General features: G+C 44.0%; 1 protein-coding gene across 6 annotated transcripts in view; it reads left to right on the top strand.

Annotated features, from left to right (window-relative positions):
- Window positions 1-27620, top strand: part of Fnip2 (folliculin interacting protein 2) — a 102689-nt gene that overhangs the window by 24056 nt on the left and 51013 nt on the right. For 3 of the 6 annotated variants that reach the window (XM_029537252.1, XM_021195957.2, XM_029537253.1), the window contains exons 1-3: window positions 9307-9834; window positions 23720-23846; window positions 26717-26863. In XM_029537252.1, the coding sequence (XP_029393112.1) occupies window positions 9659-9834; window positions 23720-23846; window positions 26717-26863 (450 nt within the window). In that variant the 5' untranslated portion in view covers window positions 9307-9658. Of the gene's footprint in view, window positions 1-9306; window positions 9835-23719; window positions 23847-26716; window positions 26864-27620 lie in introns of those variants that run through there. The other 3 variants (XM_029537251.1, XM_029537254.1, XM_021195958.2) reach the window with 1 other exon arrangement.

The raw sequence follows: 27620 nt of genomic DNA, 5'->3' as shown, positions 1-27620 counted from the left end.
GAAGATGTTTTAGACAGAGGATTTGGTGTAGTTATGGGCGTTAAGATTGTGGTCGAAGGGGCCTTTGTCAGTGGAAGAGACAATTTGGAAGCTAATTATTTCATAGTTATAATTCTCTAACTTATATTGACTTATTCTGCAGTTTACTGTTCTCTGTGGACTTTGCAGAATCTATTTTAGATTGTGTAATTTCTTGGAGATACCAGAGAACCGCCTGCATTTTGTGAGGTTGGAATTGAAGTGAGGAGGTGACTGATTTCAGTTAGATCATCTGCCAGGTGTTATTGTTGCCACTGGTTCTCTTGGCTTCGTGTTGTGTGAATCTCATGCTGTCCTCTCTGAGCTGTGTGTACTCTGGGCCTTGTGCACACAGACAGACAGCACATCCCATTAGTCTAGAGCCCCAGAGGTTTTCAGAGGGTTTCTCGGCTGCTCGCATGTAGTATTGCAAAGCCCTGAGAGCTGGATAGACTCGGAGCTGAGCAGCCTAAGACTAGGGGTGTTGAGTAGTTTTCCTGAGTCACGTGGACAGTGAGGAACTGGGGCCAGAACTATGTGTTTGTCTTCTCCCAGCCTTCTGTTCCTGGTGTGACCAGCCATGGCCCCTCTGAGCTGACCCCTCCCCCCTGCATGCTCAGATGCCTCCTGAGTTCCTGGTACTCAGGCTTACCATGAGGCACTTACTCAGATGTGTCTGCTGATTCACAGTTCAACATCCTTTTCCTTGCTTTCCCTTCTCATAAATTGATTTCTACATATTCGTAAGCAGCAGATGTAGCTTTTTTTTCTATTAGACCCTAAAGAATGTTAAGTCTTTCTTAATTAGTCATGAATTTGTTACACAGGAAGCTTTTAATTTTAATTTTATTTATTTTTTTCGAGACAGAGTTTCCCTGGCTGTCCTGGAACTCACTCTGTAGACCAGGCTGTTCTCAAACTCAGAAATCTGCCTGCCTCTACCTCCCAAGTACTGGGATTAAAGGTGTGCTCCACCACTGCCTGGCTTAATTATTTTTTTTTTTTTAATTTTTTTTTAAAGATTTATTTATTTATTATATGTAAGTACACTGTAGCTGTCTTCAGACACTCCAGAAGAGGGCGTCAGATCTTGTTACGGATGGTTGTGAGCCACCATGTGGTTGCTGGGATTTGAACTCNNGACCTTTGGAAGAGCAGTCGGGTGCTCTTACCCACTGAGCCATCTCACCAGTCCCAACCTGGCTTAATTCTTAACAGATACTTATTTGTGTGTGTGTGTAAATTTAATTACTTGTTCAGTTGGTTTTGAGATAGGGTCTTATGTAACCTACCTGGTTTACATAGTGAGTCCCTATACCAAAACTTAGTGTATATTATTAGTTGGGGATTGTGGCACATAGCTGCTTAGCACCTGCGAAGTGGATGGCTGGGGGATCATGCATTCAGGTCATCCTAGCTTGAGGCTGGTCTGGAATATATGAGATCTTGTCTCCAAAAGCCAGAAGAAAAACAAGCACTAAATAAAACACCCAAACACCCTCAGAGTTCACGCAAGGCCCTGAGTGCTACCCCTGCCCCCTAGTTAAAAATGTAAGAGAGGCCTTTTCACAAAAAGTCTTTTTTTCAGGGAGTCTCAGGAACCAATCTAATGTGGGACAGGTGTGTGGAGCACAAGACATATGAGGAAGTGCAGAGGATTGTGAAAAATAAGGCTTACCACAGAGGGCCTCCCTGCTGATCCAACATGGCTAAAACTTAGCTGTGGTTAGAGCATGTGAAATGAGGCTTCTCCGTGCTGCGTATCTTATGACCTGGCCATATATAGCTCTCTGCAGTGCATGCTCGGTAACGAGCTACGCGGTGCAGAGGATTTGTGGAGAAGTTATTTGTTACAGCTTTACATCCAAATAAAAGAGAAGCGGGGGTTCTGAAACATTCTTGTGTAGGTGCATTTCCAAACCTATTTTCCCCAAATGATAAGATTCTGATAAGAATAATTTAGTTTTGACCATGGCAGTACATACCTGCATTGAGGAGAGGGAGGCATAAGGATCAGAAAATTCAGAGTCATCCTCTGCTACATGGTACATTTGAGGACAGCCTGGGGTATATAAGATGCTGTCCCCCACCCCAAAAGAAAAGAATGTCTACAAATGCTCTTCAGAGTTCCAGAATACCTCTACTTGTAACTGTGTGCCCTGCTGACATGAGTTTTAGGAAACGGGAGACCTGTGAATGATTCCAGACACGATGGCCTCAATCCAACAATAGCTTAGCTTCCAGGGTTCTAAATAGGACTGGACTATGGATGCCCTTGCTAAGGTCCAAATCTGGTATCAACCTGCAGGCATCAGAGTTAAATTTTAAAAGTTATGTAATGCTTGTTGCTAATGTTTTCCAATGGTTAATAATCTTTTTTATATATATTTAATGTGTATGAGTGTTTTGCTCAAATGTGTGTATGTGCACCATGTGTGTGTACCAAGTGTGTGCCTGGTGCCCCATGTGTGTGCCTGGTGCCTTCAGCGGGCAGAGGAGGACATTGAACCCCCTGAAACTGGAATTAGGAATGGTTGTGAGTCACCATGTGCGTCCTTGATTAGAACAAGTACTTATAACCACAGAGCTGTCTCTCTAGTCATGTAACTGTTGATAATCTTAAAATAAGCATGGCTGTCATTAATTTTACCCAAACAGAGGAATCGGCTGCAAAATTATACATAAGAAAGAAAGACTGTATTTGAGGTCTCTGATACTGGACCTCATGGAAAACAGCAGAAACTAAAACAAAAAATTGAAAGTCAATCTTTTTTTAAAAATTTATTTTATTTATATAAATACACTGTAGCTGTCTTCAGACACACCAGAAGAGGGCATCAGATCCCATTACAGATGGTTGTGAGCCACCATGTGGTTGCTGGGAATTGAACTCAGGACCTTGGAAGAGCAGTCAGTGCTCGTAACGGCTGAGCCATCTCTCCAGCCCGAAAGTCTGTCTTAATGCTTGCAGAGAGGGCTAGTTATTTTTCTCAGACATTGCCCCTTGGGACAGTGACACTGCAGGCATGGGACAACCTCTTACTGCTCTCCCTTGGTTCCTCCTTAATGATAAAGTATGAGAATAAAGTAGTTACAACTACATTTTATCACAACTCTCATCAGGACTACTGTTTGACTCGATAGGTCGGGGAACCCCTGAGACCTCACCTCCCCTCTTTCTGTGCTGTCAGCAGGCAGCCACTTCCTCAGATAACCTTTGAATAGCATTTTTTAAAAGGTAATGTGAATAGTTTAAAATTTTCCCAAGATAGTGAGATGGTTCAGAGGGTAGAGGTACTTGCCACTGAGCCTGAGGACCCAGGTTCAATCCCACATGGTGGAAGTAGAGAACCAGCTCTGACCTCCACGCACAGTACTCCGCCACACCCGCAGGCACACACACACACCATGATTATAATTCAGCAGTGTTTTCCCCGTCTGGGTTGTTTTGTTCCTTAGCATTAAAGAAGAGCAGTGAGAGCCTGCACCCTCCCCACCTAGCTGAGCGCCAGGCTGGGCAGTCAAGTGGCAGCAGGATGGACATCCATCCCATGGTGTACTTGGCTCCTGCACAGGGGATGTTTACAGGTGAACAGGGCAGGGTTCATGGCAGGGTGTCTGATAAGAGACTCAGTCACCCACAGGGCATATGACTGGGGCCTTGTCCTCAGAGCTAACTTAGAATCCAAACATTCTGAGTGGCAAAGGATTCAAGGTAATAGGAAACATTTTGACTCAGTGCAGTGATATCTGGTGGTTTGTACAGATGGTCACACCCAGGTGGGTACCTCTTGACAGAAGAGTGTAAGGATGCTCATGAGTGAGCCTAATGCTCACCCAGGGCAAGTCATGGCCTGGCCACTCACGAATCACAAGCTTTGGCTTCCTTCCTTCCTTCTCTCACTCATTCATTTTCTCCTCCTTCCCTTCCTCTCCTACCACACCTTTCTCTGCTCCCCTTTGTCTGCTCTCAGTTTCTGACTCCCTCCTGCCCTCCATCCTCTCTCCTCCCCTCTCTTCTCTTCATGGTGCTGGAAACTGCACTACCAGGCAAGTGGGCTAGCCCTAGCTCTAAGCTACATACTCTACACTCAGTGTGTCTTCAATTTTTGAAACAAGATCTCAATAAGTTGCCTAGGTTGTCCTTGAACTCACTTTATAGACCATGGAGGCCTTACACTCATCATCCCCCTGCCTCAGTCTCTTGGGTAGCTGTGATTCCAGGTGCACACCATGCACAGTTGTTGTTTCCCTTCCCTGTGTTTCATTCTCCCTGTCTGTTAAAAGGCCGCATCACTACTGCCCACTTCCTGTGATTGAGAGAAACCCAGGGAACAATTCCTGGCACGCAAAATGAGCACTCTGTGAATCTAGCTAACTATTATCTGTGCTGGACAACCGAGTTTGTATGTTGCCAAACTTCTGACGGTCATGCTTGTCTGACGAGTGCAGATAATAGTGGGTGTGTTTTGGCACAGATAGGCAGGAGTATTATTTTATTACATTCTGAGTTGGCCTTGTGAGGATGAGCTGCTGTTGAGTCGCCACCTACTACCTCTGTTCACATTTCTGACCAACTTGGTTCCAGTCTTCAATCTGGCTCTGAAGCCCCTTTCCTAAAGCACACTACAGCAAAAAGTTCTTCCACTCTCTAACTTGCTATGTAAGTCCACTTGCTATAGGCTGGCATGAAATCTTCCTTTCTTCCTCCTTTTCTCTTTTCTTTTCTTTCTTGAGTCTCTTGTAGCCCGTGCTGGCCTCAAACTTGCTATGTAACTGAGGATGGCCTTGAACTCTTGCCTCTACTACCTCTGGGGTGCTGGGATTACAGGTCTGGGCCATGAGTGTTGGTTGGGTCTTGTTTTTTCTTGAGACAGGGTCTTATGTAACTCAAGATCCTTGCTGACAATCATATGTACTTGCTTTGTAGCCCAGGATGACCTTGAACTGGTTTTATGTGTGTGTGCACACATTCAGATGTCTTTCTCAGTCACTCTCTGCCTTGTTTTGGGTAGGCCAGTAAGGCCTGGGCGTCTGTCTCCCCATGTGTTTCCTCAGTGCTGAGGTTTCAGGCACGCATTGCTGTGCCTGGCTTTATGAGGATGCTGAGAATGGAGCTCAGGCACTCATCCTTGCCCAGCAAGAGCTTTACTGGCTGAGCCATCTCTACAGCCATAGCCTTGACTGTCTGACCCTCCTGCCACTCCCCTCTCAAGTGCTGGGACAACAGATGTGTGCTACCACACCTGGTGTTCCTTTTTAAAATTCCAATACACTGCATTCTGAGTTATAATATACAGAAAATTACATATTTTACTTAGTCAATGCTTAGATCTCCAATATTGAGATCAAGAAACAGCACCTTTTAATACTCTCAAGTCTGCTCTTAGACACCACATTTTGAAAAATCACAGCTATGGCATCAGTTGTCTGGAGATGGACGAGAGAAGGACACAGTAAAGGGTTGGATGTGATACTGTGGCCTGCGGTTTTGTTTGTTTCTTGTGATGATAAGGTGAATTGGTAGAGAAGGGTTGTTTAAGTGGGTTATTAGATGTGGGGACACTACAGGGGCTGGACCAGGTTTTAGGTTTTTGTTGTCTTCTCTAACCCGGTCCTCAGTTGTGGCTTTTGAGTTGGGTTTTCATTATGTATAATGTATTGTGAACACTGCTTCCCCTTTTGCAGTGTGAGGTTAGAGAGATATGGAAATGCACCAGTGCTTAACCTGAGGCTCTCCTGCCTTGAATTCTTCTTACTCTACATCAGGTGTGGAAACTCACAGTCCCCTGGTGTCCAGTCTTAGAGTGGAGGTGGTCCTGCAGCGGTGGACTGAATGGTTTTGGAGAAGACTCCATGTATGACAGGAAACAGTGCAGTGGACAGTCAGAGATTCTTATTACAGGTAGTAGGCACATTAAGTAGTGTTGCTATCTGAGTGATACACCATTCATTGATAGAAACTTGCTGTTCTGTAGGACCGACCGCTTCAGAGCCTGGGATTTGTGAATGGAAACAGTGCAACAGCAGTTTAAACCACTGAGAGCGGGGCCTGTGTTAGGAGTAGCACTTCTGTAGCATTTGTGAGGTCCCGGGTCAACCCCATCACCAAAAACTGTAACCTGTATCCATTTCTTTCAGATATTGCAGGGCTTCATCACACCTCAGTACTCTCTGGCCCTGCCTCCTAACATTGGAAGTTTGCTGTGGTATGACCCAGCCAGCTGAGGCAGCAGCGGTTGCAGGCAGTGTGCTGAGCTGCAGGGTCTAGTCAGTGACTGCGGATGATTTTAGGTACTCTCTCTTTTCTGTAATGTGAGGGTGAGCTTTGTGAGGAAGATGGGGAAGGCCCACGAGTAGGGCTACAAATAAAACTGGTGATAATTGTGGTATGTGTGGTTTTAGCATTTGAGTAGAGTACCCAGCGTGATTACACGCCACAGGGTGAGGACCTGTGTACGCGGCTCGTTCCATTTCAGGAGGACGATGATTTAAACAGAGCAGTGCTGGGCTCAGGAGATCTCAGTATTCCTTTCCTTACCTCTGTCTGCCCTGGGAGCGCTCTCATGTCTCAGAAAGATACAGTGGTGATACAGTTGTTTTTCATTTATTGCAGAAAGTTGAAGACATATTTAAATATGAGACAATTTGGGGTAGAGAAGAGACTTCAAAGTTAAGTATGATAGTGTGGTTTTTGTATTCTGTTTATTTCATCAGATTTTGAACTACAGAATTAAAGATTAAGGAACATAGTAAGAGAGGAAATGTAGAGAGGAAATGTTGCTTTCACATTTTTTGTTAAGTTTCGATGTCCTTTCTCATAAGATATGATGTGAGTCATATTGATTGGAATGACCACAGGATCTGGAAGCCTCTGTGGGACCTTTGGGGCAGGGGGAGGTTGTGCAGTGTCCCAGACATCAGACTGCCACAGAGGCATACTGCTTGTTGCAGGTAGATTTGTATCAAAGCTTTAATCCAAATATGGTAAGCCACTCAGAAGTGTCTATACATATGCCACTTTTCATATGCCAAGAGTTTGCAATCTACTAAACATCCTACAGCATACTATAGAAAACTAAGCATGTAGTAGGTATTAAAGGTGTGCTTAAAGTTATTATTGAAGGATTCAGAGGACAGGGGCCTGGGTCATATGGAAGACTCCCATTGGGGACAGACAGTTACTGTTTAAGGGAGTGAGTCTCAGGAGTGCAGTTCCTTTAGTTTCTGTTTGAGAGAATCCCAACCAGGTATAGTCAGATCCTTATCATCCAAATGTCATCTGTAAGCATGCCTGTTTTTGTCTGTTATTCTTGTTTTAAATTATATGTATGTGGATCTTGGGTAAGGGATAAAATAGGTGTATTTGTGACATTATTTGGAATTACTTTGGAAATAACAGTTTTGTGGCTAAACTACTAAGTATGTGTGTAATGTTGAAAAAGAATTTCATGAAACCTGGCGGTATAACACAATGGTTAGAATACTTGCCTAGTGTGTATAAATCCCTGGGTTCTATCTTAGTAGCCCTCCCCTCTTTAAAAAAAAAAAAAGCGTTTTATGATCCTTCCTTATATACTAGTTAAGTACAGATTGAAGTTTTAAGCCAAAATATCATTTATTTTATTATTACTATTTTTTTTAGGATCGTCTCATGTACCTCAGGCTGGTCTCAGACTGTCTCTACCTCCCTAGTGCTGAGACTTAATGTGGTTTGCCACTCTCAGTTTGTGAGGTGCTGGGGACTCAATGTCAGGCCCCAGGCATGCTAGCCAAACCAAATCAGCCCTCAGGTTCATTTTTTTATACAAAAAGTGAGATGCATTTCCCTGACACGACTGTATAGAATTCAGGATTTGAGCCCTTTTTGTTGTTTGCTTGTTTGAGGCAGAGTTTCTCTGTGTAAGAAACCCTGGCTGTCCTGGACTCGATTTGTAACCTAGGCTGGCCTTGAACTCACAGAGATCCACCTGCCTGTTTCCCAGTGCTAGGATTAAAGGTGCGTGCCATCCTCCCACCCACACTTCCCACCCACCCCTGCAGTTTATGCCATATTTAAAGCATTATCCTGTCAGTCTTGAGCCTGTCCTCTCATTTCTTCTACAAGTTTAGTCTGAGCATCAGATAACTGGGAGACGCTGATTGGTTCTTTAGTAGGCCATTTGTGTCCTCAAGCTGTCCTGTCCCTTAAACTGGAACTAATTTTCATAATATTTGGATGTTCCCTGTTTTTTGTTTATTTATTTATTTTTTTATTTTTTGAGTTATTTTAGACAGTTGAAAGGTAAAAAAGAACCCGTGGCCAGTTTGTGGCCGGGGGTCAAAACTTCCTGCAAAAAGGAATTCGTTCTCTCCTAATCTAGGTCTGTCTTGACACCATCAATTTAGCAATTGCCACAGAGAAGACAATTCATTGTCATAGGTGTGTTGCAATCTGAAACTTGGGAAGTCTTTTTTTTTTTTTTTTTTAAAGTTCATGGAGGGGGGGGGGCAGGTTCCAGTCCCATGTACAGCATGTAAAGTGTCTTAAATCAACTGAGGCCTGGGCCTGGCATTCCTGGTTTTCCTTACCTTAAATTAGGGGGTAATTTATAAAGATACTTTTAGGACTAAGACCATAGAGCCAGCCAATGGCTCACCTCACCTTAGGGATGGGCCGAGTGGTACTTTCTTCAACCCAATTCCAGGCAAAAGGAATTGGTATCACTCTGCTGTTGGTTTCTAGCCTTGGCCTGTGTTTAGGGGACCTGTGGGTTTTATTCTTAAAGGAAAACTCTTCCTTCATGGATCACCAGCTCAAATTTATCTCGTAACATTCCCATATCCAGGTGAGCTATGTTGATGTCAGAAGACAGAACTGTTCTAGGGCTCAGGTTCTGTTCAGGGCTTTCTCAGCTTGAATATGCCCAGGAATTCACATGCAAGAGTTAGGAAGCTTTTACCATTAGTTGCCTCTCATTATCATTACGTTCCCCCGTCTCCACTCACACCATGGCCAGAGTGTGCCCCAACTCTGCTTCTCATCCCACACATGTCTCCTTCTACATAATAAGATCTCCTTTCAACTGTTGTGGGTAGCCATCCTTCACTCACTGTGAACAGAGTTTTGCAAGGTTGTGGTAGGAGCTGTCAGCTGATACATACTCACATGAGAACCATTAAGAGGGTGGTGCGGCCAATGTCAGAGCAACCTTGCAGCTGAAGGTTTACCCAGAGCCACATGAGCTGGGCTCGTGACTAGTGAAGGCAGGGCTGCGCGTAAACTCAGCTTGGGATGCAGATGGTGTGAGTCAGTGCACGCTGCTGGACCTGTTGCGTGCACTAGAGTGCAGGCATAGGAAAAGCAGGGAGGGATTTGTTCTTGTCTACTTTATTATGGGTTTACTGAGAGCACATCCGCTTCTAGAAGTCATCCTGGGCTTCATTTGCATGATGAATGAATGTCCCTTTTTTTAAGCTCGTAAAAGAGGAAGTTAGTAGTAGCTAGGTTCACGTGCTGTGCTTGGAGTGAGATGATCTTTAGACTGGAGCTGCTGCACGTCACTGCGGAATATCCCTCAGATAATGAAGGAACTTTCCAGAGTGGTCTAGTCCACACTGACGGTCAGGATCAACTGAAGAGCATCTATGCCCTCAGGAGATGTGTGGTGGTACAGCAAACAGTACAAATTGGCCAATAGGCCAACAGGAGTCAGCCAGATGTCTGACTGATGCCACTTCTGGTGCTGGGAGGATTTTCAAGACACTTGTATGTGCAAAGATTCCAAAATGTGCCAGAGGAGGACGCGACACAAATTCCACAGTGCTCAACCACAGGTATGACTGTTTAGTTCTGTTTCAGTCTGGAAAATACTAACCTTACTGGACTCTAAGAAGTCTTACTGATTTGAATTATGTTTTCAAGAATGCTTTACGTAGGAGAAATATAGTTATTGGTGACCTGTAGAAACAAGTCCTTCCCTCTGTAGAAAAGATGTAGGCACAAGTATCTGTAGTGGCTCTTAGGAGTCTGTCACCATCTTACCTTCTTAAGTTTTCATTACCTCTGCTGGGGCCAATTTGTATGGAATCGATTGTGTCCTCGTTTGGAACCCTGAGCCTTATAAGGCGAAAGGTAAAGCTCTGAGCTTTAACTTAGCACACAGAGGACCAGAGGACAGGCAAGGACTGGGGATCTGCTTTGTGGTAGGCCAGCTGTGGGAGTGCTGAAGCCAGCTGCTGAGGGAGAACCTGGTTCTACTCTGGAAAATGCCTTTCATGAGAAGGATGCATATGACAAACTAACTTGAATAGCGGGCTTAGCCATAAGGAACACAGTTGGACCTGTCGTACTTATATTCTTTCTGGTTACTTTATATACTTTTTAAAGATGTATTTATTTTATATGTATAAGTTGTTTTGTCTGCTTGTATTTCTGTGCACCACTTACATGCCTGGTGCCAGGAAGGCCAGAGGACGTCAGATCTTCTAGAACTGGAATTAAAGATGGTTCTGAGCCACCTCATGGTTTCTGGGAATTGAACCTGGACCCTCTGGAAGAGCAACCAATGCTCTTAACCATAGAGCCATCTCTCCCAGCCCCTTTATCTACTTAGGAAGAATTTCTCTAGTAGTGGAACTTAATTGAAGCAGTCATTTCCCAAGAGTGGCTCACATGCTGTCTGCTCTTCCAAAGGCACCTGTTCATAGAGCAAGAGGTTAATGAAGGATGTGGATCATTAGAACTCTGAGGATGTCACTTTGGTATGTGTGCTCTTTTCTGCTTCTATCAGGAAAGAAGGGTTGAGTGGTGGGGTAGTAGAGCTCCACCTCTGGGAGTCAACCCCAGCACTGACTACGGCATGCTACTGCTGAGCTTTGGGGTAGGCTCAGGTTGTCTTAAAGAGTCTTCTCTGGGAGTTAAAAACTGTATCGTTAGGACATTTTTCCTTCTGTTTTTTTATTCTTCTAGAATTCCAAATCCCCAAGATGTTATTTGGGGTGGCCATCCACAAAGAATAATAATCTGGATCATGGCAATTTCTTTAAAATTTGTTAAAAAAAAAAAAAACTGTGTGAGAGAGTGGTTTTCAAACTTTTAATAAACTTCTTTTGTTATGACTTTAATAGTTTTCACCTACATACTACTTTAAATATCATAGAATGCTTTGCGACCTGTTTTTTCCCCTTTAACTTTTTCAAAATGTTCATTCCTAGTGCTGAAAGGATTAAAGATATATTTTCTGTATTTGAGTTTTGTGCAATAATGACTTTATGGTAAAAACAGAAATGTATTCAGAATGATCTAGCTGCACTCAGTTAATACCAGCTTTGTTGGCACCATCTCATAGCAGTCAGGAGCCAGTTGAACATGTCTTACCTCTGTCCACCAGTCTGACTCTGCTCACATCAGTGTGAGCCACTTTAGTCTGATTGACACGTGTTGACTGTGTCATCCACAGCACAAGTGTGCTGCTATCTTCTGTGTTCATGTCTGACTCAGTGGTCAGGGGAACTCAGTGGTTCAGTGCCTAGTTCGTTTCCTCCAGGGGCAGTTTGGGTTGCCTCCAGAACACAAGTATCTTGCCCCACCCAGGATAATGTGTGTTTGAAATTCACTGGAATTCATTTCAGGTCAGACCAGTTGCCTTGTCTGCTCTGTTCCCCTTCCTTCAACCTTAAAAATGCATGTGTGGGCTGGTAAGATGGCTCAGCAGATAAAGGTGCTTGCTGTGGATCTCACAGCCTGAGTCCAAGCTGTAGCTCTCATAGTGGAAGGAGGGCACAGACTCCCCACAAAGTGTCTTCTGACCTTGAAATGATGCTATGGGATGCGTACACACACACACACACACACACACACACACACACACACACACACACACGATACTTGAGAGCCACACAGACATAAATAAAAGGAAATCAATCGATGTATGTATGTATGTATGTATGTATGTATGTATGTATCTGTCTGTTTATGTATATGCATATATTTGTTACTTACTGTGTTGTGCTGGCTTGCAGAATTCATTTTAGAGTCTTGACTAACCCAGTGGTAATTTTACATTATTGGCAAGAGCTCGCACAGTTGGGATCTGGCCCTGAACTGCTCACTGTTGACTGAAGTTGTGTGGCAGTCAGAGAAATGTACAGTTCACTTTTACACTTACGCACCTTACGTTATTTGTTTCAGGTCTGAGTTGAGCATATTGATAAGCTGAGGCTTTTTATTTACTTACTTTTGTCTCATGATTTTCCAATTATGTGAAAAAGGAAAGATCCAATGAGTACAACAGTCATGTGGTGTACATAGGTAGCATTGGGCTGGGGACTGCCAGTGCTGACAGCAGCCCAGTGGAGAAAGCACATCCTGGCATCTCACTGTGGCTCATAGGTATAGAAGCCGGCCTCTCTATCTTCACTTCTTATTCCTGTGTTTCTGTAATGACAACAGTTCATGGAATTCCACAATCATGGTTTGCTAATAAAGAATTCTTTCCTAAGAACTCAATTGAAATCTGGTAAATTTGCAGTATGCAGGGTATGTGGTATAGTTTTCAAATAGTCATTTCTAACCTCTTTCTTTAAGTGTAGATTGTAGCAAAGCTGCTGATTTTTAATTTTTCATTTTTTTCCTGAAAACTCTGAGAAGGCCATAGAATTGTTCCCGAGGGATCTTGGGAATGTGTGCCAGTTATATATGAGAAATACTCCCTCAAACCTAAGAGGGAGGTTGGCCCGGCCTTGTCTTGTCATCGGTGTAGAGAGGAACTGAAATAAACACTTCAGAGCCAATTGTGCTTTGCAGTTTCAGGTCTGCAAGTCTGAGTTCAGAAGAAATTGAACCATACGTCGTGGGGGCTGGGAGGAACTCAGGTAGAGCTGGTTCTGCGCCTGGGCTATGCCCAGGGTCTGTCCCCAGTGCCAAACCATACCACACTGTGATCGGCAGCACGGCAGGGAGAGGAGCCACTGGGTGAAAACCATTTTAAAAGGAAAAGCTGCAGGTTGTCAGATGTGGCTTAACTAGTTTTCTTTAGTGAACTGTTGAGGAGATAAGTGGCCCCTGGTATGGAAGATGACTGATGCAAAGCCACTTGTAGATTTAAAGACAGATACTAAGGTGGCCAACTTCACAGTTCCTTAGATTTTTGTAAAAGGCCCTTAAAAGAAAAGTGTAGGCTTCAGGCGTGGGAAGTATTTTTCACTATGTGCTGCACATGGAAACTGTGAAAAACATTCTGCTTAATAGGAAATGTGTTAGTTGGACAGGTTGAATGGAGAAGGGAGACAAAACACAACACAAGCAAACAAATGAAAACCACAGCCAAAGAGCTGGCCATCACGGGTTTGTGACTGCTGGGTGTGACTCCTCTGTCAGTGTTGAACACAGCCAAGTTCTGCCCTCCTCATGCTCCTTCCCAGTTCACTGTTTATGTTCAATGAGGAATTCTCTTACTGACTGTAGAGTAAATTCCCACTGGTGGGTGATTCTGATTTGCTGATGTAATCTAAGGCTAAGGGAACACAGAAGGAATGCTGTGGGAATTTAATACTGTAACAGTTTCGGGAAGTTTTCCTCTCTTCTTGGACTCATCCATTACTAAGAGAGAGTCAGAGCAGTGCACATCTAGGGATTGTCACAGAAGCAGATGACTGACATAAGTTTTGTCTGGGACTTATTTTGATAAGCATCGATGATAGCTGGGCACTTGTTAGTAATCCCAGGCCAGAGTGACAGTGGCCCTTCGTCCCTGCAATCTGCAGGCCAGCCATTGGGCAGCCGCTGAAGCGTTTGTTCCTGTTCCATTTCCTGTGTTGAGCTTTGTTGCCTGCTGGACTGCTCCACAGTTCCTGGCTCTCCTGTTCTCATTGCTTCTGTGAGTCAGTCTCATCTTGAGCCTGTCCTACTATTTCGTTCTTTTCAGAAGCTGGTTACGTGGTGGACAGAGAGCAGCAAGCCCTGATGGTGACCTGAGTGTAAAGGAACTCCAAAACCACACTGAACCACAGGGCAAACCTAAGCAGAACATACAGAGTTCCAGAAATCACCTTGTCTGTCTCCACACACTGGGGACGTTCTTCCTGCGGTGGCGTTTACATAATAGCACATTATTACCCAGAGCCAGTTCATATTTGAGTTCACTCAGTGTTATGCATTGTTAGTTTTGTCAGGTGAGACTTAGTGTAATCTCAGCGTCCTGGAAATCAGCTTCATCTGTCTCCTAAATAGAAACAATCTTCCTCAGAATGTCACTCGATTAGAATCGTACAACAGACAACCTTTTCACATTGGATCCCTTCACTTAGAGATACCCATTGAAAGTTACTGCATGTCTAGTCACGGCTTGATAGTTCAGTTCTCTTTAGCTTGGAAGCATCTGTTGGCTATTTTCTTACCTGGTGAACAACTTGGTCAATTCCAATCCAAGTGTTTGCAGTTCATCGGTGAAGCTACTGTAAGCATCTGTGGACAGAGTTTTGCATGTGTGTTTTATCTCCTTTGGTTAAATAGCAAGAAGCTCAGTGGTGGATCATATGAGAAGGATGTGCTCCAGTTGGTAAGGATATGCCAGGTTATCTCCCAGAGTGATTCTACCTCTTGCAATGCATGAGAAACCAACATTGAGATGGACTGTGTTCTAGATTTTGTTCACTCTACTAGATTTGCGGTTGATCCCTCACTTCTGATTTGCGTTTTCCTGGGTCATTCCTTTTGTTTTGTTTCTGAGACAGGGAGGGACTTGACTCTGGCTGACCTGGAACTCACTATGTAGACCAGGCTAACCTGAACTTGTAGTACTCCTCTTGCCTCTGAAACACTGTGCTGGGCTGATGTGCACTGCTCTCATGATAGAAGATGTGGAACACTTTCCTTGCTGCCTGTTCTCTGTGTGAAGTGCCCAATCACATCTCTAGTCTATTTCTGAAATTGTGCTTTCTTTTTAAAATTAAAACATATATTAAATATTAATCTTGTCTTAGGTATATACGTGTTTGCCTGCATTTGTGTGCAGTACTGCGCATGCCTGGTGCCTGAGAAGACACCATGCCCCAGAACTCAAGTTGGTTGTGAGTCACTGTGTGGGTACTGAGAACTGAATTCAGGTCTTCTGCAAGAGCAAGTGCTCCTAACCACTGAGCCATCTTTCCAGCCGAATAGTTGTTTGTTTCTTTAGTTGGTTGATTTTGTTGTTTTGTTGTTGTTTTGTTGTTGTTGTTTTGATACAGTCTTTCTATGTAATCCTGCCTGCCCTGGACCTCACTGTGTATAGCCTTGGCTAACCCCAAATTTTACTTGAGCTTCCTCAGTGCTGAGATTGCAGGCTTGAGCCACCACATCTGGCTGAGTTCAGATGATTTTTTGTTCTTTGTTGATACATATTTTTTCATGCATTGTTTTTGTTACGTTTATGTGTTTGTTTGTGAAAGTTGACTGAGATGAGTTCTGTAAACCTGTTTGTCAATTCTAAAAATGTTAGGCAGTTGTTTCTATGTGTGTTGCACTACCAGTCTTCCCCTGCCTATGTCCTAGGACCTAGCCTTCCAGAGGCTTCTCTAGGTTCAGACAGACACATGCGTGTGCGTGCATGCGTACACACACACACACACACACACACACACACACACACACTCAGGCTCACACACATTTCTGCTCTTTGGAGATGTTTAGCCTTTTTTTTTTTTTTTTTTAATTGGAAAGATGCCCCAGTGGTTAAGAGCACCCAGATTTGGTTCCCAGCACCGACATTGGTGGCTCACAAGCATCTGTAACTCCAGTTCCAGGGAACCTAATGCCTGGCCTCTCCCAGCCTCCTTGAGCACCTGCATACACTTACTTACATGCATGCACCCAGGCACACATGCACATAAGAAGAAAATAGATGTTTTAAAAGTATGGTTTTTAAGGTGTAGATTACATATGGAATGGTAAGGAATACCATGAGGTAGTATAGACTAGTTCAGTAAGGTTGCGTTCCTTGCACAGCCATCTATTCCAGTTATCCCATACACATTCAGTTATGCTCGTAAGCAAAGGGAGGGTTAGGTGGGATGATTTTAGGCCACTCCATTATTCTATAGGAGTAGAAATGTTGGAGTAAGATGTCATGAGGAGGGCTGACTCTTGGCCCCAGGCCTTCTGACATCCAGGGCAGTGTTCTGATGTTTTCTGTGCAAGGTGGCCCCTGAGTGTGGCTGGTGGTTCTGTGAGTGCTTCACAGACAGTGCTGTCTCTTTCCAAGTTTACCTGATGTGACCCTGAGTTCAAAAAAGCCAGAATAAACTGTCTTCTGTGCTTGATGGTTCCTTTTATGAGTTCCCAAATCTCAGGCTGCACTGTGATACACACTATACTGTTCTGTTGCTACTGTGCAAACAGATTATTTATGGACTTAGGCGTGTTTTAGTGTGTGACCTTTGCTACCATTTATATAATTGCTTCAGGATTGGGGAATGGGAAATGAGCTCAGAGGAACAACTTCCTTAACATAAACCTTTGGCTGGCATCTTTGAATAGGGATCAGGGTCCTTTCAGCAAAATCTTGCTGGCATATGCAATAGTGTCTGCGTTTGGTGGCTGATTATGGGATGGACCCCAGAGTGGGGCAGTCTCTGGATGGTCCATCCTTTCGTCTTAGCTCCAAACTTTGTCTCTGCAGCTCCTTCTATGGGTGCTTTATTCCCTATTTTAGGGAGGAATGAAGTATCCACGCGTTGGTCTTCCTTCTTGATTTTCTTGTGTTTTGGAAATTGTATCTTGGGTTTTCTAGGTTTCTGGGCTAATAATAAAGTGCATATCAAGTGACTTCTTTTGTGATTGGGTTACCTCACTCAAGATGATATCCTCCAGATACATCCATTTGCCTAAGAATTTCATAAATTCATTGTTTTTAATAGCTGAGTAGTACTCCATTGGTGTAAATGTACCACATTTTCTGTATCCATTCCTCTGTTGANGGACATCTGGGTTCTTTCCAGCTTCTGGCTATTATAAATAAGGCTGCTATGAACATAGTGGAGCATGTGTCCTTATTACCAGTTGGAATATATTCTGGGTATATGCTCAGGAGAGGTATTGCTGGATCTGTTGGTAGTACTATGTCCAATTTTCTGAGGAACCGCCAGACTAATTTCCAGAGTCTCCTGTGAGGCTATGCCAGTGCCTGGCAAATACAGAAGTGGATGCTCACAGTCATCTATAGGATGGAACACAGGACCACCAATGGAGGAGCTAGAGAAATTACCCAAGGAGCTGAAGAGGTCTGCAACCCTATAGGTGGAACAACAATATGAACTAATCAGTATTTCCAGAGCTTGTGTTTCTAGCTGCATATGTAGCAGAAGATGGCCTAGTTGGCCATCATTGGGAAGAGAGGCCCCTTGGTCTTGCAAACTTTATTTGCCCCATACAGGGGAATGCCAGGGCCAAGAAGTGGGAGTGAGTAGGTAGGGGAGCAGGGCAGGGGGAGGGTATAGGGGACTTTCAGGATAGCATTTGAAACGTAAATAAAGAAAATATCTAATAAAAATTTTTTAAAAAAATAGGGATCAGTTATGCCCAGGAAATGGTTGAGACCTGCAAGTTTATGCATCCTTTTGGTCTTATCTTTAGGTGTAGTGAGTAACTATCAATGATTCTTCATTCCTTTATCCTGCATTCCCCAAATCCTAAAATGTCTGAAAAATCTACAAGTGATCTGAACTGATATGAAACTATGTATAATATTTGTACTTAGTATCCATCTAATATTTGTATTTAGGTATTCATCACTTGGGCTGTTGTGATTTGATTTGGGAGTTTGGTTTCCTCCCACACTGTGGAGGATGTATTATATAATATGTAGCATATGCATCTTTCTAAAATCTTAAAAAAAAAAATCTAAACTCTCAAACATCTGGCACTCAAGAATTCTGCTAAGGGATTGTGTATCTGAATTGGTTATAAATTATGCTTCACAGAAGTTGCTTTTGTGCTTAATCTGTCTTTTTTACAAACTTGTAAGTCACATAAGGCACCAGGTTGGGGGAAGCTCAATGCCAGAGTTAGTACTTTTCTAAAATGGCAGAGCTCTGGGTAAGAGCTGCTGAGCAGGAATGATGGCTCTGTGGTGTGCTATGAGCACCCATTGCTCTTGCAGAGGACCAGAGTTTGAGTCCCATCACCCATATTATGCTACCTACAACTGCCTGTAACTTCAGCTAGAGGGGCTCTAACTCCTTCTGGCCTCCAGGAGTGAACCCATTCATACGCACATAAGAAAAGATAATGAGAAAGTTGTTTTTGACAGGTGACACTGTCTACTGCTGTGAGCACTGATATCAGGACCTCTGTTACATGCACTGCAGATCTGTTACTGCCATCTCCATTTCCTCTTTGTTTGCTTTCCTTGAAAGAAATAGCTTGCTGCTGGTTGGGAAATGGTGAACATTTTGTGCCGAAAAGATGAGCTGTCGCTGCTGCCGCAAACATAGAGTCTTTGGATTGATTACTGATGTGTGCTGCCATGCCCCCATTAAACTTTTGAGAGATTTCTATTTGTATTTAGAAACTGACTTAGGAGTGAGAGGAGGGAGCTTGTGAGGGTTGTAAACAAAGAATGTATTTAAGAGCAGCTGGGCTGTGTCCTTATGATACAGTAGGTTTTACAGCAACAGAGCTCACGATCCACTCACCACCTGTTCCAGTACCTGGGACACCACAGGACGCACAGTGCACAGGCAGGAATTACCTAGTAAATCGATGAGTATCTGTGCGTTTCTGTTGTTCTATTACAGCTACTTTGATACAGGGTCTCACCGTGTTGCCCAGGTGGTCGGGACCTGGTGATCCTCCTGTCTCAGCCTTCTGAGTGTTGGGGTTATGGGCATGATTATGGGTATGTACAACCATACTTGCTTAGTTTTGCTCTACTTAACATTTTCATAGATTGTTTAAAGTTCCCTGTCATACCTGACTCTTTAAATATTGACATTGCTGGATCACAAGACTGCCTTGAAATTCTTCATATGTGTTTACTTTGGCTACATAGTACTGCTTCCTTATATTGAGACCATCAAGGGCACCACAGAGTGTGGCTTCTGGCATGGTTATAACTTGTACCACTGCTTTTCTTCTTATTGTAACAGTAAACACAAGGAATGGAACTGGTCTTCTGGGACATAACAGATTATGTGCCATAAAGTACATAATGACCATGTGTTCCCTGGGAAGTGTTCCTCCTTGAAACCATGGATATGCTAGAGCAATGGTTCTCAACCTTCCTGCTACTCTTTAATACAGTTCCTCATCTTATGCTGACAATGACCATAACATTATTTTTTTGCTACATATAATTTTGCCACTGTTATGAATTGTAATGTAAATATTTTTTGACTATAGAGGTTTGCCAATGGGGTCTTGATCCACAGGTTCTGAACCTCTGCCCGAGATAGTATTACCTCTGTCCTGAGAATGTTCTTGCCTGAGGTCAGCTCTCTGCCTAAGACCCTGCCATTTCCTTTCTGGAAACTTGGAGTCAGCACATCATCATTTAGAAAAAAATCAACATTCTTTGGCTGAGTATTTAAAATATATAATTCAAAACCTCATTTGGCACATAACTGTTCAGCAGTAGACATACCCAGTGCCCCCAAGAATGTGAAGGACACCATTTGCCTTGTTGTTTGCACTGTATATTCAGGGGCAGAACTTGTTCTTCAGTCCCCGTGTCTGTGCACAAGTCTCACTCTTAAAAGAGCTGAACTCACGAGGTTCAAACCCATCCTACTTCAGCATGGTCACACCTTAACTTGTACATCTCCTAACTCCTCACATCTAGACAAGGTCTAACTCATTAGGACCTCAGCACATCTTTGGGAGAACTTTGGGGATAGGAGAACATGCCTGTAGTCATCACATAGTTTTGTTATAATACATGGTATATATCTTATTTAATCTTTTTAGTGTGACTTTGGTTTCAATTTATTTTTGCAACAGGACCTTTTTCTATAGCCCGGGCTGACCTTGAATCTTCCTGCCTCAGCCTCCCCAGTGTAGGTTTATAATACATAATATCCTTCAAGCAGACATGTTTTCTATACCTCATGTCCTTTGCATTATTCTTATTACCACCTTTCAGGGAAATAAATCCATGCTTTGGTTACATGCTTTGAACTCTTGGTGTAGGATCTGAAAAATAGGGCATTCTAACCAAACAAATGGCATCATAAAGTTTAAAGTTTTTCTTAACACCTTTTAAACGTATGTTTAGTGTTTGTGTATGTGTATGTGCATACCAAGGCACATAAGTTGAGGGCAGAGGACAACTTGAGGGAGCGGGTTTTCTCTTTCTGCCCGTGTGGGATCGGCCGATGCTATCTTCTTTCTGTAGATTCTCTCTTCCTACAGAGACCCACCCCAGGCTATGAATCAGGCAGAGCTGAGGCTAGCTCCAGCCCTGTCTTATTCCAAAGAATCTCATTGCCATACGTGGCTGTAGTTTTCCCTAGGTATATTCCAGATGGCAAACGTCAAAATAACAATTGAGTATTAAACCAAAATAAAATTCATATGGGAGAAAGAAGAATAGAGGTTTTTCTCCTTTTTATGAACTACTTCAAGTTTGGGTTAAAAAAAAAAGGTTGGATATTCTGAGATTCCAAGATACACACATACACACACACACACACACACACCTACCTTTCTCTTCTTCCTCTATTTTCTTTTAAAAGACAGAGTCTCACTTACTCTGCAGTCCAGACAGATCTGGAAGTCACTATAGGACCTAGGCTGACCTCAGATTTGAAATCCTTCTACCTCTAAAGTGCTGTAGTTATAGCTAAATACCACCACACCAAGCTCCTGTCTTTTTTAATTTAAAAAGAATATGAATTTAATAACGTATTATGATCATTATTGAATTTGAATCATTCTAGAAATGTTATCTTTAGCCTAACTGATAGTCCTCAAGGATTGCTTTGTAAACTTTGCCATTTTGGCAGAATGTAATTTTATGAGCAAATTCAAACTGTACAAGATACTATGAGACTAAGTCTCTTTCTGCCTGCCTGCCTTCCTGCCCCCTCCCTGTCTCCCCCTCTTCCTCTTTCTCCGTCCCCTCCACCTCTTCCTCTTCTTCATCTTCCTTTTTGAAACACGGTCTCATCACAGTGGCCGAAGCATACTCAGTAGACAGGTAGTTATCAAACTAGGACTCTGCCTGCCTCGCTTTCCGACGCGATGCGGCATGAAGGCTATGCTGCCATGCTTTGTGATTAAGCTTTGGTGGTTGGTTTTTCACGTGTAATGACTTTACCCTATATACTGTTTGTTTTACGGTTCTGGGAGGGATCTCAGAGCTTTTGTAAATGTTAAGCAAGCACCTTCCTACTGAGTTGTATTCCAGCCTCCTCCTCCTTCTCTTCCTTCTTCAATATTTATTTATTTTATGTATGAGAGTACACTGTCACTCTCTCCAAACACTCCAGAAGAGGGCTTTGAACCCATTGTGAGCCATCATGTGGTTGTGGGGAATTAAACTCAGGAACTAAGAGCAGTCAGTGTTCTTAACCACTGAGCCATCTGTCCAACTCCCCGCCTTTGTGGCTTTAACATACATTTCAGTGGGAAGTTTTGTTGTTGTTTTGGGTTTGTTTTATTTTGTTTTTGAGACAGGGTCTCTATTATGTAGCCTTGGCTGTCCTGGAGGTCACTGTGTAGACCAGGATGGCCTGGAACTCACAGACATCTGCCAGCCTCTGTGTTGGCATCAAAGGCATATACCACCTCACCCAGCCAGAGCGAGTTTTAATGGCCTCTAAAATTCGGCAGTGTGGGTCCTAGTCATCAGCCCTGGCTTTGACAGACATCTACAAGAATGTTGCATTCACATCGGGTCAGCTGGGCTGAGCGCTAGCAGCCTCTTCTCACTCTGCTGCACTTCCGCTTTTCTTCACAGTAACTTGGTCACTCCTGGGGTCATGATGTGTAGGTTGGACTGTAAGTGGCTCCCACTCATCCGTCAGCTTGGGGTCATGTGGCATGTCTCATCGGTCATACCTTGAACCCTGGCTGCCTAGCTGAGGTTTAAGAGAATAAATCTGCTGCCCTCAGAGAACATGCCTCAAATTAACTGCCATTGTTTGAAATGGGGAAGGACCAAAGGCACCGGCTTCTCAGTCCTGGGAGGGAGCGCATAGCTTCTGGAGCTTGTGTGTGTGGCAAGCTTGTGTGAAGCCCTTTACGTGTTTTACTTAATCCACCAAGCAAGTTTGTGAGGTTGGCCGTTGTACATTGATAGTCCATTGGCAAAACGGAAGGGGAAAGCCTTGGGGTTTGAATCTGGCTGTCCCTGACTATATTTACATGGTCTCCTGTGAAGGTTTTCAGTGTTCCCTCCTTTATCCATTTGTTACCCATCCCTTCAGTGTCCTCCCTGGATCCAACAGCAGAGTCTTCCTGAGCAGTTGGTACCCTTCTGCTTCAGGCAGGTCTTTTAGACTCCGCTCTAAGCTGTCTCTCCCTACCTCTGCGGCTTCCCTACCTCTGCGGCTTCCCTACCTCTGCGGCTGGTCCCTGCAGCTGTGAGGGGCCTGGCTCCCTGTGCCTTCCACTCCACTCCCACTGTCTGCTTTTCTTAGGGCAGTCAGCTATCTGATCTTATCATCTGCTTTCCTTGGCTGCTCTTTGTGTTCAGAGCTTATCCTGTCTGGTCCCATCCCCCAGCTCGCTGACCTCATGGGGCAGCTCTCCCTGCCGTTCCTCCCTCCCTTTCCTGTGCTGCTCTGCTGCTTCGTGGTGTTCACATCAACTGGTCATTCTTCACATCTGGCTTAAAGTTGACTTAAGTCCTCAGTGACTTCTGTGCCTCTCTCCTTGAATCTCGCCGTGTGGGAGCCTAGGTCTTGCTGTGTAACCAGGATGGTCTAGCTCTGCAGCCTTAGACTCCTGAGGACTGAGCTTATAGATGTGAGTCACTATGCCAGGCTCAGATACTCTTTTGTATCCTTTAGTTTCCCTTTTGACCTTCAGACACTTTGTAGTTATATATTTATATGTAACTATTAGGTTAGTAATATCCCCACTAAGCCTTCTTCACGAGGGCAAGCATCCAGTCGCTTTGATTAATTATTGATTCCCTTGCACCTACTAGAGAGCCTCGAATACAATGCAGACTAAATTTGTGTTGAATGGATTGCCAAGGATGTGCTGAAAGCACACTCTGTAAATAGTTCTCTAGTTTCTGCTTTCTGATGGAATTCTTTCCTGCTGCATAAACCTGCGTTTTCTTCTTAACATCCTTTGCTTGGGAGCAAACTGTGTTGCCCTTTCTGCTAATCATCATGGCTAGCAAATGCGTTTGCTTTCAGAGCCTCAGTATCAAGCCAGACAAGCTAGGGTAACATAATAACTGCTGCCAGCTCCCCGTGAGAGAGGATGGCCGCCACAGAGGCACAGGCGCTCCTTTAACTGGGCGCTGTCTTCAGAACCCAGGCATCCCACTTAGCCCTCTCTTGTGTGTCCTTGCAACTTCTTTCTGCCATTTGTATCCACACTGACTGTGGAAGGCAGTGCTTTCTCTCCAGTGATTTATGATTAGGGCAGCCTTGCCACTGTTGGCACGAGAATTGCCAGCATTTGCGCAGCCAGTTTCTGAGCACGTTGACTGGAATTGTATTTATTTGCCTGTGGTCACACCAAGCGTTGCAGATAATCCAGCTTCTCTCTCTTTTGAATCCACAGTTGGTCGTGTTCGGAGTTTGACTTGAGTGACATTCGCCTGCTAGTTTACCAGGACTGTGAGAGGAGAGGCAGACAAGTCATGTTTGACTCCAGAGCCGTTCAGAAGATGGAGGAGGCGGCAGCTCAGGTGTGAAATGCTGATTGGCTTCCAAATCTCTCTGCTCTGTTGTGCGCTGCCTGCAGGGATGCACCACAGCAGGCAGGCCTGTGTCTGCGACACAACTGAAACTTAACAAGCAATTATGGCAGACCAACAGTGGACCATTGACATCGAGAAAGATACATTTGCTGGCAATTGTAATCTAGTAGACTTTTGTAAGCATCAAGCATAGTAAGAAAATAAACTGCTGAGACTCATTAAGTTCTAACATATTTGCCAGACAAGAAGGTCGTTCTGTTCAGATTTTCTCATAGATAGTAAAAGGTGCCAAGTGTGGCTCATGCTTATAATCCAGCACTAGGTATGCTGAGGCAGAAGAACGGTGATTTGGGGCTAGCCTGGGCTATGTAGTAAAGCCGTTTTTCAAAACCTAAAATAAATAAAAGGTATTATATAGCAGAAGGTCAAAATTAAAACGCTTCCTTACTGAAAAGCCTTAATAGACTAATGTTCACTGCTGTCTTGCCCCTTCTGACCAAGGAATTGTTCATTAATTTCCCTGTTGTAGGGAAGGGGATGGTGGGAGGTGGGAAGGACTTGGGATGCAGAGTAAAGACAAGAAAGATCTTTACCGCTTTGGGCCAGACTAGGAAAGGAAAAAATAATACCAAAGAACTTTGCCCTCCCCGGTCTCCCAAGATGCCTCTCATCGCCATGGCTGGACCATTCGCTTCAGTTCAGTATTGCTCAGATGCTTACAAATTAAATAAACCCACTGATACTTACTCTTCTCATTTAATTGCTTGCTACCCATACTGACCAAAATCTGGTAGTCTGTAGAATTTGTGGTTAAGTAAATGAACAGTTATAACATGGCCTTTGATTCAAAAAGGCTAGTGAGCTGTTTTCCAGCCTCATTTTGATTTGTTAAAAATGATTTTGTGGGAGTGTGCCTGCGCCTGCTACTGCCTGTGTGTGGAGGTCAGAGGACAGCTTTGTGGCACTGGTCTCTCTCTCCTTCCACCTGTGAGTCCCAGGGGTTAAACCCAGGTACTTTTACCTGCTGAGCCATCTCACTGGTCCTTGTTTTCCAGACTCTGATAAGAACCTTTGTTTGCAGGAAGGAAATGTTAGGTCGAAGGCAGCCGAGCTGGGTGGTAGCACTGTACTTACAGAATTCTGCCAGTCAGCCGGTTGTCACACTAGTGAATGGCCGTATTAGGTGGGCAGCAGAGAAAGCGGAGGACGGGCAGGTGATTCACGGTTGCTTTAATGGTACACTGGGATGCGAGGCTTAGGTGAGCCAGCACCTGATTCTTTGCTGGACAGGAAGGAGATGGCTCTCTCCAAATGCTTCTGACAGATGGCTTAGCTGAGCACTCTCCCTCCATCGCTGGAGCGGCTGCCGGTGGCAGAGGTAGAGGGGGAAGTGACTTCATAGGGAACTGGAGCCAGCAGACCTCTGAGCAGGGATAACTTGGTAATCCTGATGTAGGCTTTCTTTGAAGTACTCATTACATTAAATAAGCAGCTTAAGCTCCGGAACATTTTGTAGCTTGTAGAGGGCTACAGGAGAGTCTAGTTGGTAGCCTTCTTACTGTATCAGGTGCTGTTTCCAACTACAGGTCATGGTGCTATGCTCTGCAGTCCGGTGGGACTTCCTGTCACCAGCCTTCAGCCCTCTGGGAGGCTGTTTCTGGCTTAAGTGGTATTAAGTAACAGCTGGAGCTGAAGAGCTTGTTGAGAGAATACAGGATGCTCGGGATTAACCCTATACAACTTCAGATTCCATCACTGCTGGAGTGCTGCTGTGGACCAGCACATCTTATGTTTCCTTTACATTCCTTTTCCAGTAAAACCCCTCCTCAACCACATCTGCTTGATAAGCACAAAGCATCATGGGATTGAACCGCACATGACTGCAAGCATGAGCTTTAGACCACCAGTGTGACTGTCACACTGGAGATTAGATAAACTGCTATTGCACTCATGGGTTCCCTAGCACATGCTATGAAAGAGACAGACAGAAGGACAGACAGACACAAAGACAGAAAGAAGAGAAAAGAAAGGAAAACAAAAGAAAGAACAGAAAAGGGAATTCAGTAGAAGTTGGTTCTCACGAAGGCTTCTGTAGGGAGAGTTCTATTCTGGGGTGGGTGAGGGTCACTCTCAATAAAACTTGGAAGTGAGCATGTGAGGGAGTATGGAGTAGGTGATCCTGTTACCTCTGACCTTTGAGGACCAGGTTCCCATCACATGCTCCATGGTTCACGGTTGCTCCTGTCCCAGGGTTTGGCCCTCATCTCTCACAGCTCTGTCCTGGTGCTTTTCTTTCCTGCTGCACCAGGAATGCTAGAAAGAGTATGAAAAACACAAGCCTGCATGTCCAGGCTAATAGGTTTCTTTCTTAGTGGCATTTAGTTGGTAAAATTTTGAACATTAGTGGTCATCTTTCTGCTCATGAGCTCCATACATTAGGACTATATACATTAGGACTATATACATTAGGACTATATACAATAGGACTATATACATTAGGACTATATAGTACCGAAGTCCAAAAACCAGAACAGAGAGCAGTATTTGTTTATGGCTTCTTGGTATAAATTTAAATGTAGATACTGATACTTGAATTACTTAAAGAGAGTGACATGTCTATTATCTATCTCCATGTCTCAGTGTACACACACACACCACCATTTTCTGGGTAGTATCTCCTTCCCAAATATCCCAGATGCCCAGGAATATTTTTATTATAAAGAACAATTGAACAAAGATTTTGGTTTTAATGCAATTCAGGCACCTGAATGTTTCAACAAATTCCCACTTGCTAAAGCATGCTGATAAAGCCTGGTACACTAGATGATCCTTTACCTTGCCTGCCTCTCTTAACCCAGAAAGCAGAGGATGTTCCTATTAAAATGTCAGCCAGATGCTGTCAGGAAAGCAGCAGTGTCAGCAGCAGCAGCAGCAGCGGCAGCAGCTCTTCTCATGGCTTTGGAGGATCTTCACAGCACGCTAAGGAGCAGCTACCAAAGTACCAAGTAAGACATGTTGCTCTAGAGCAGCCATGGCCTGCACCGTTGATACCTGTGGGCGTGAGAGTCTCAAGAGAGGGGTGCTTTTGTTTTGTTTGATTGTTGTTGTTTTTGTTTCTGACACAAATAGCCTCTGACTGGCTATGTAGCCAAGGATGACCTTGAACACCTGATCCTATTACCTTCATCTCCCAAGTTCTGGGGTTACATGTATGAACCCACATCAGGCTTGTTTTGATTCTCGAGCCATTAGCCCAAGCGGGCATGGAACTGATGATGTAACCCGTGCTGATCCCTGATCTTCCTGCCTCAGTCTCCCTAGTGCTGGGCTTATAGGCATGTGCCGCAGCGACCAGCTTCCCTGGTCTCAGTTCTAACCCTGTAACTGAACCTTACCTCTACTGCTGCGGGTAACAAGGTCAGGGAGATTATACCAGCAGTCACAGACAGACAAGCCCTGAATTTTAAGACCTGTGTGGTACATTTATATGCCCATAGGTTATAAGGCTCAAAGCTAGTTGAGAATCCCCAGTTCACACATGGTCTTTGTTCCAAGAAAAGGCAGATTATAAAACAGAGAGTGGGTGGAATTTATTAGTAGAGAATATGAGAAATCATTGGCTTGTGTTTGAAGTGGGAAGAAGTTGATATGAACTGTAGCCAGAGATGAATACACCCTCTATTAGCAAGACCCACAAGTTTATCTTTCTTTTTCCTCTTTTGTCATTATGAGGAGGCAGTGTGTGTGTGTGTGTGTGTGTGT

The sequence above is a fragment of the Mus pahari genome, chromosome 4, assembly GCF_900095145.1.
Source record: "Mus pahari chromosome 4, PAHARI_EIJ_v1.1, whole genome shotgun sequence".
Taxonomy (NCBI): domain Eukaryota; kingdom Metazoa; phylum Chordata; class Mammalia; order Rodentia; family Muridae; genus Mus; species Mus pahari.
The sequence above is the reverse complement of the archived record's forward strand: the minus strand, read 5'-3'. Positions and strand labels throughout refer to the sequence as shown.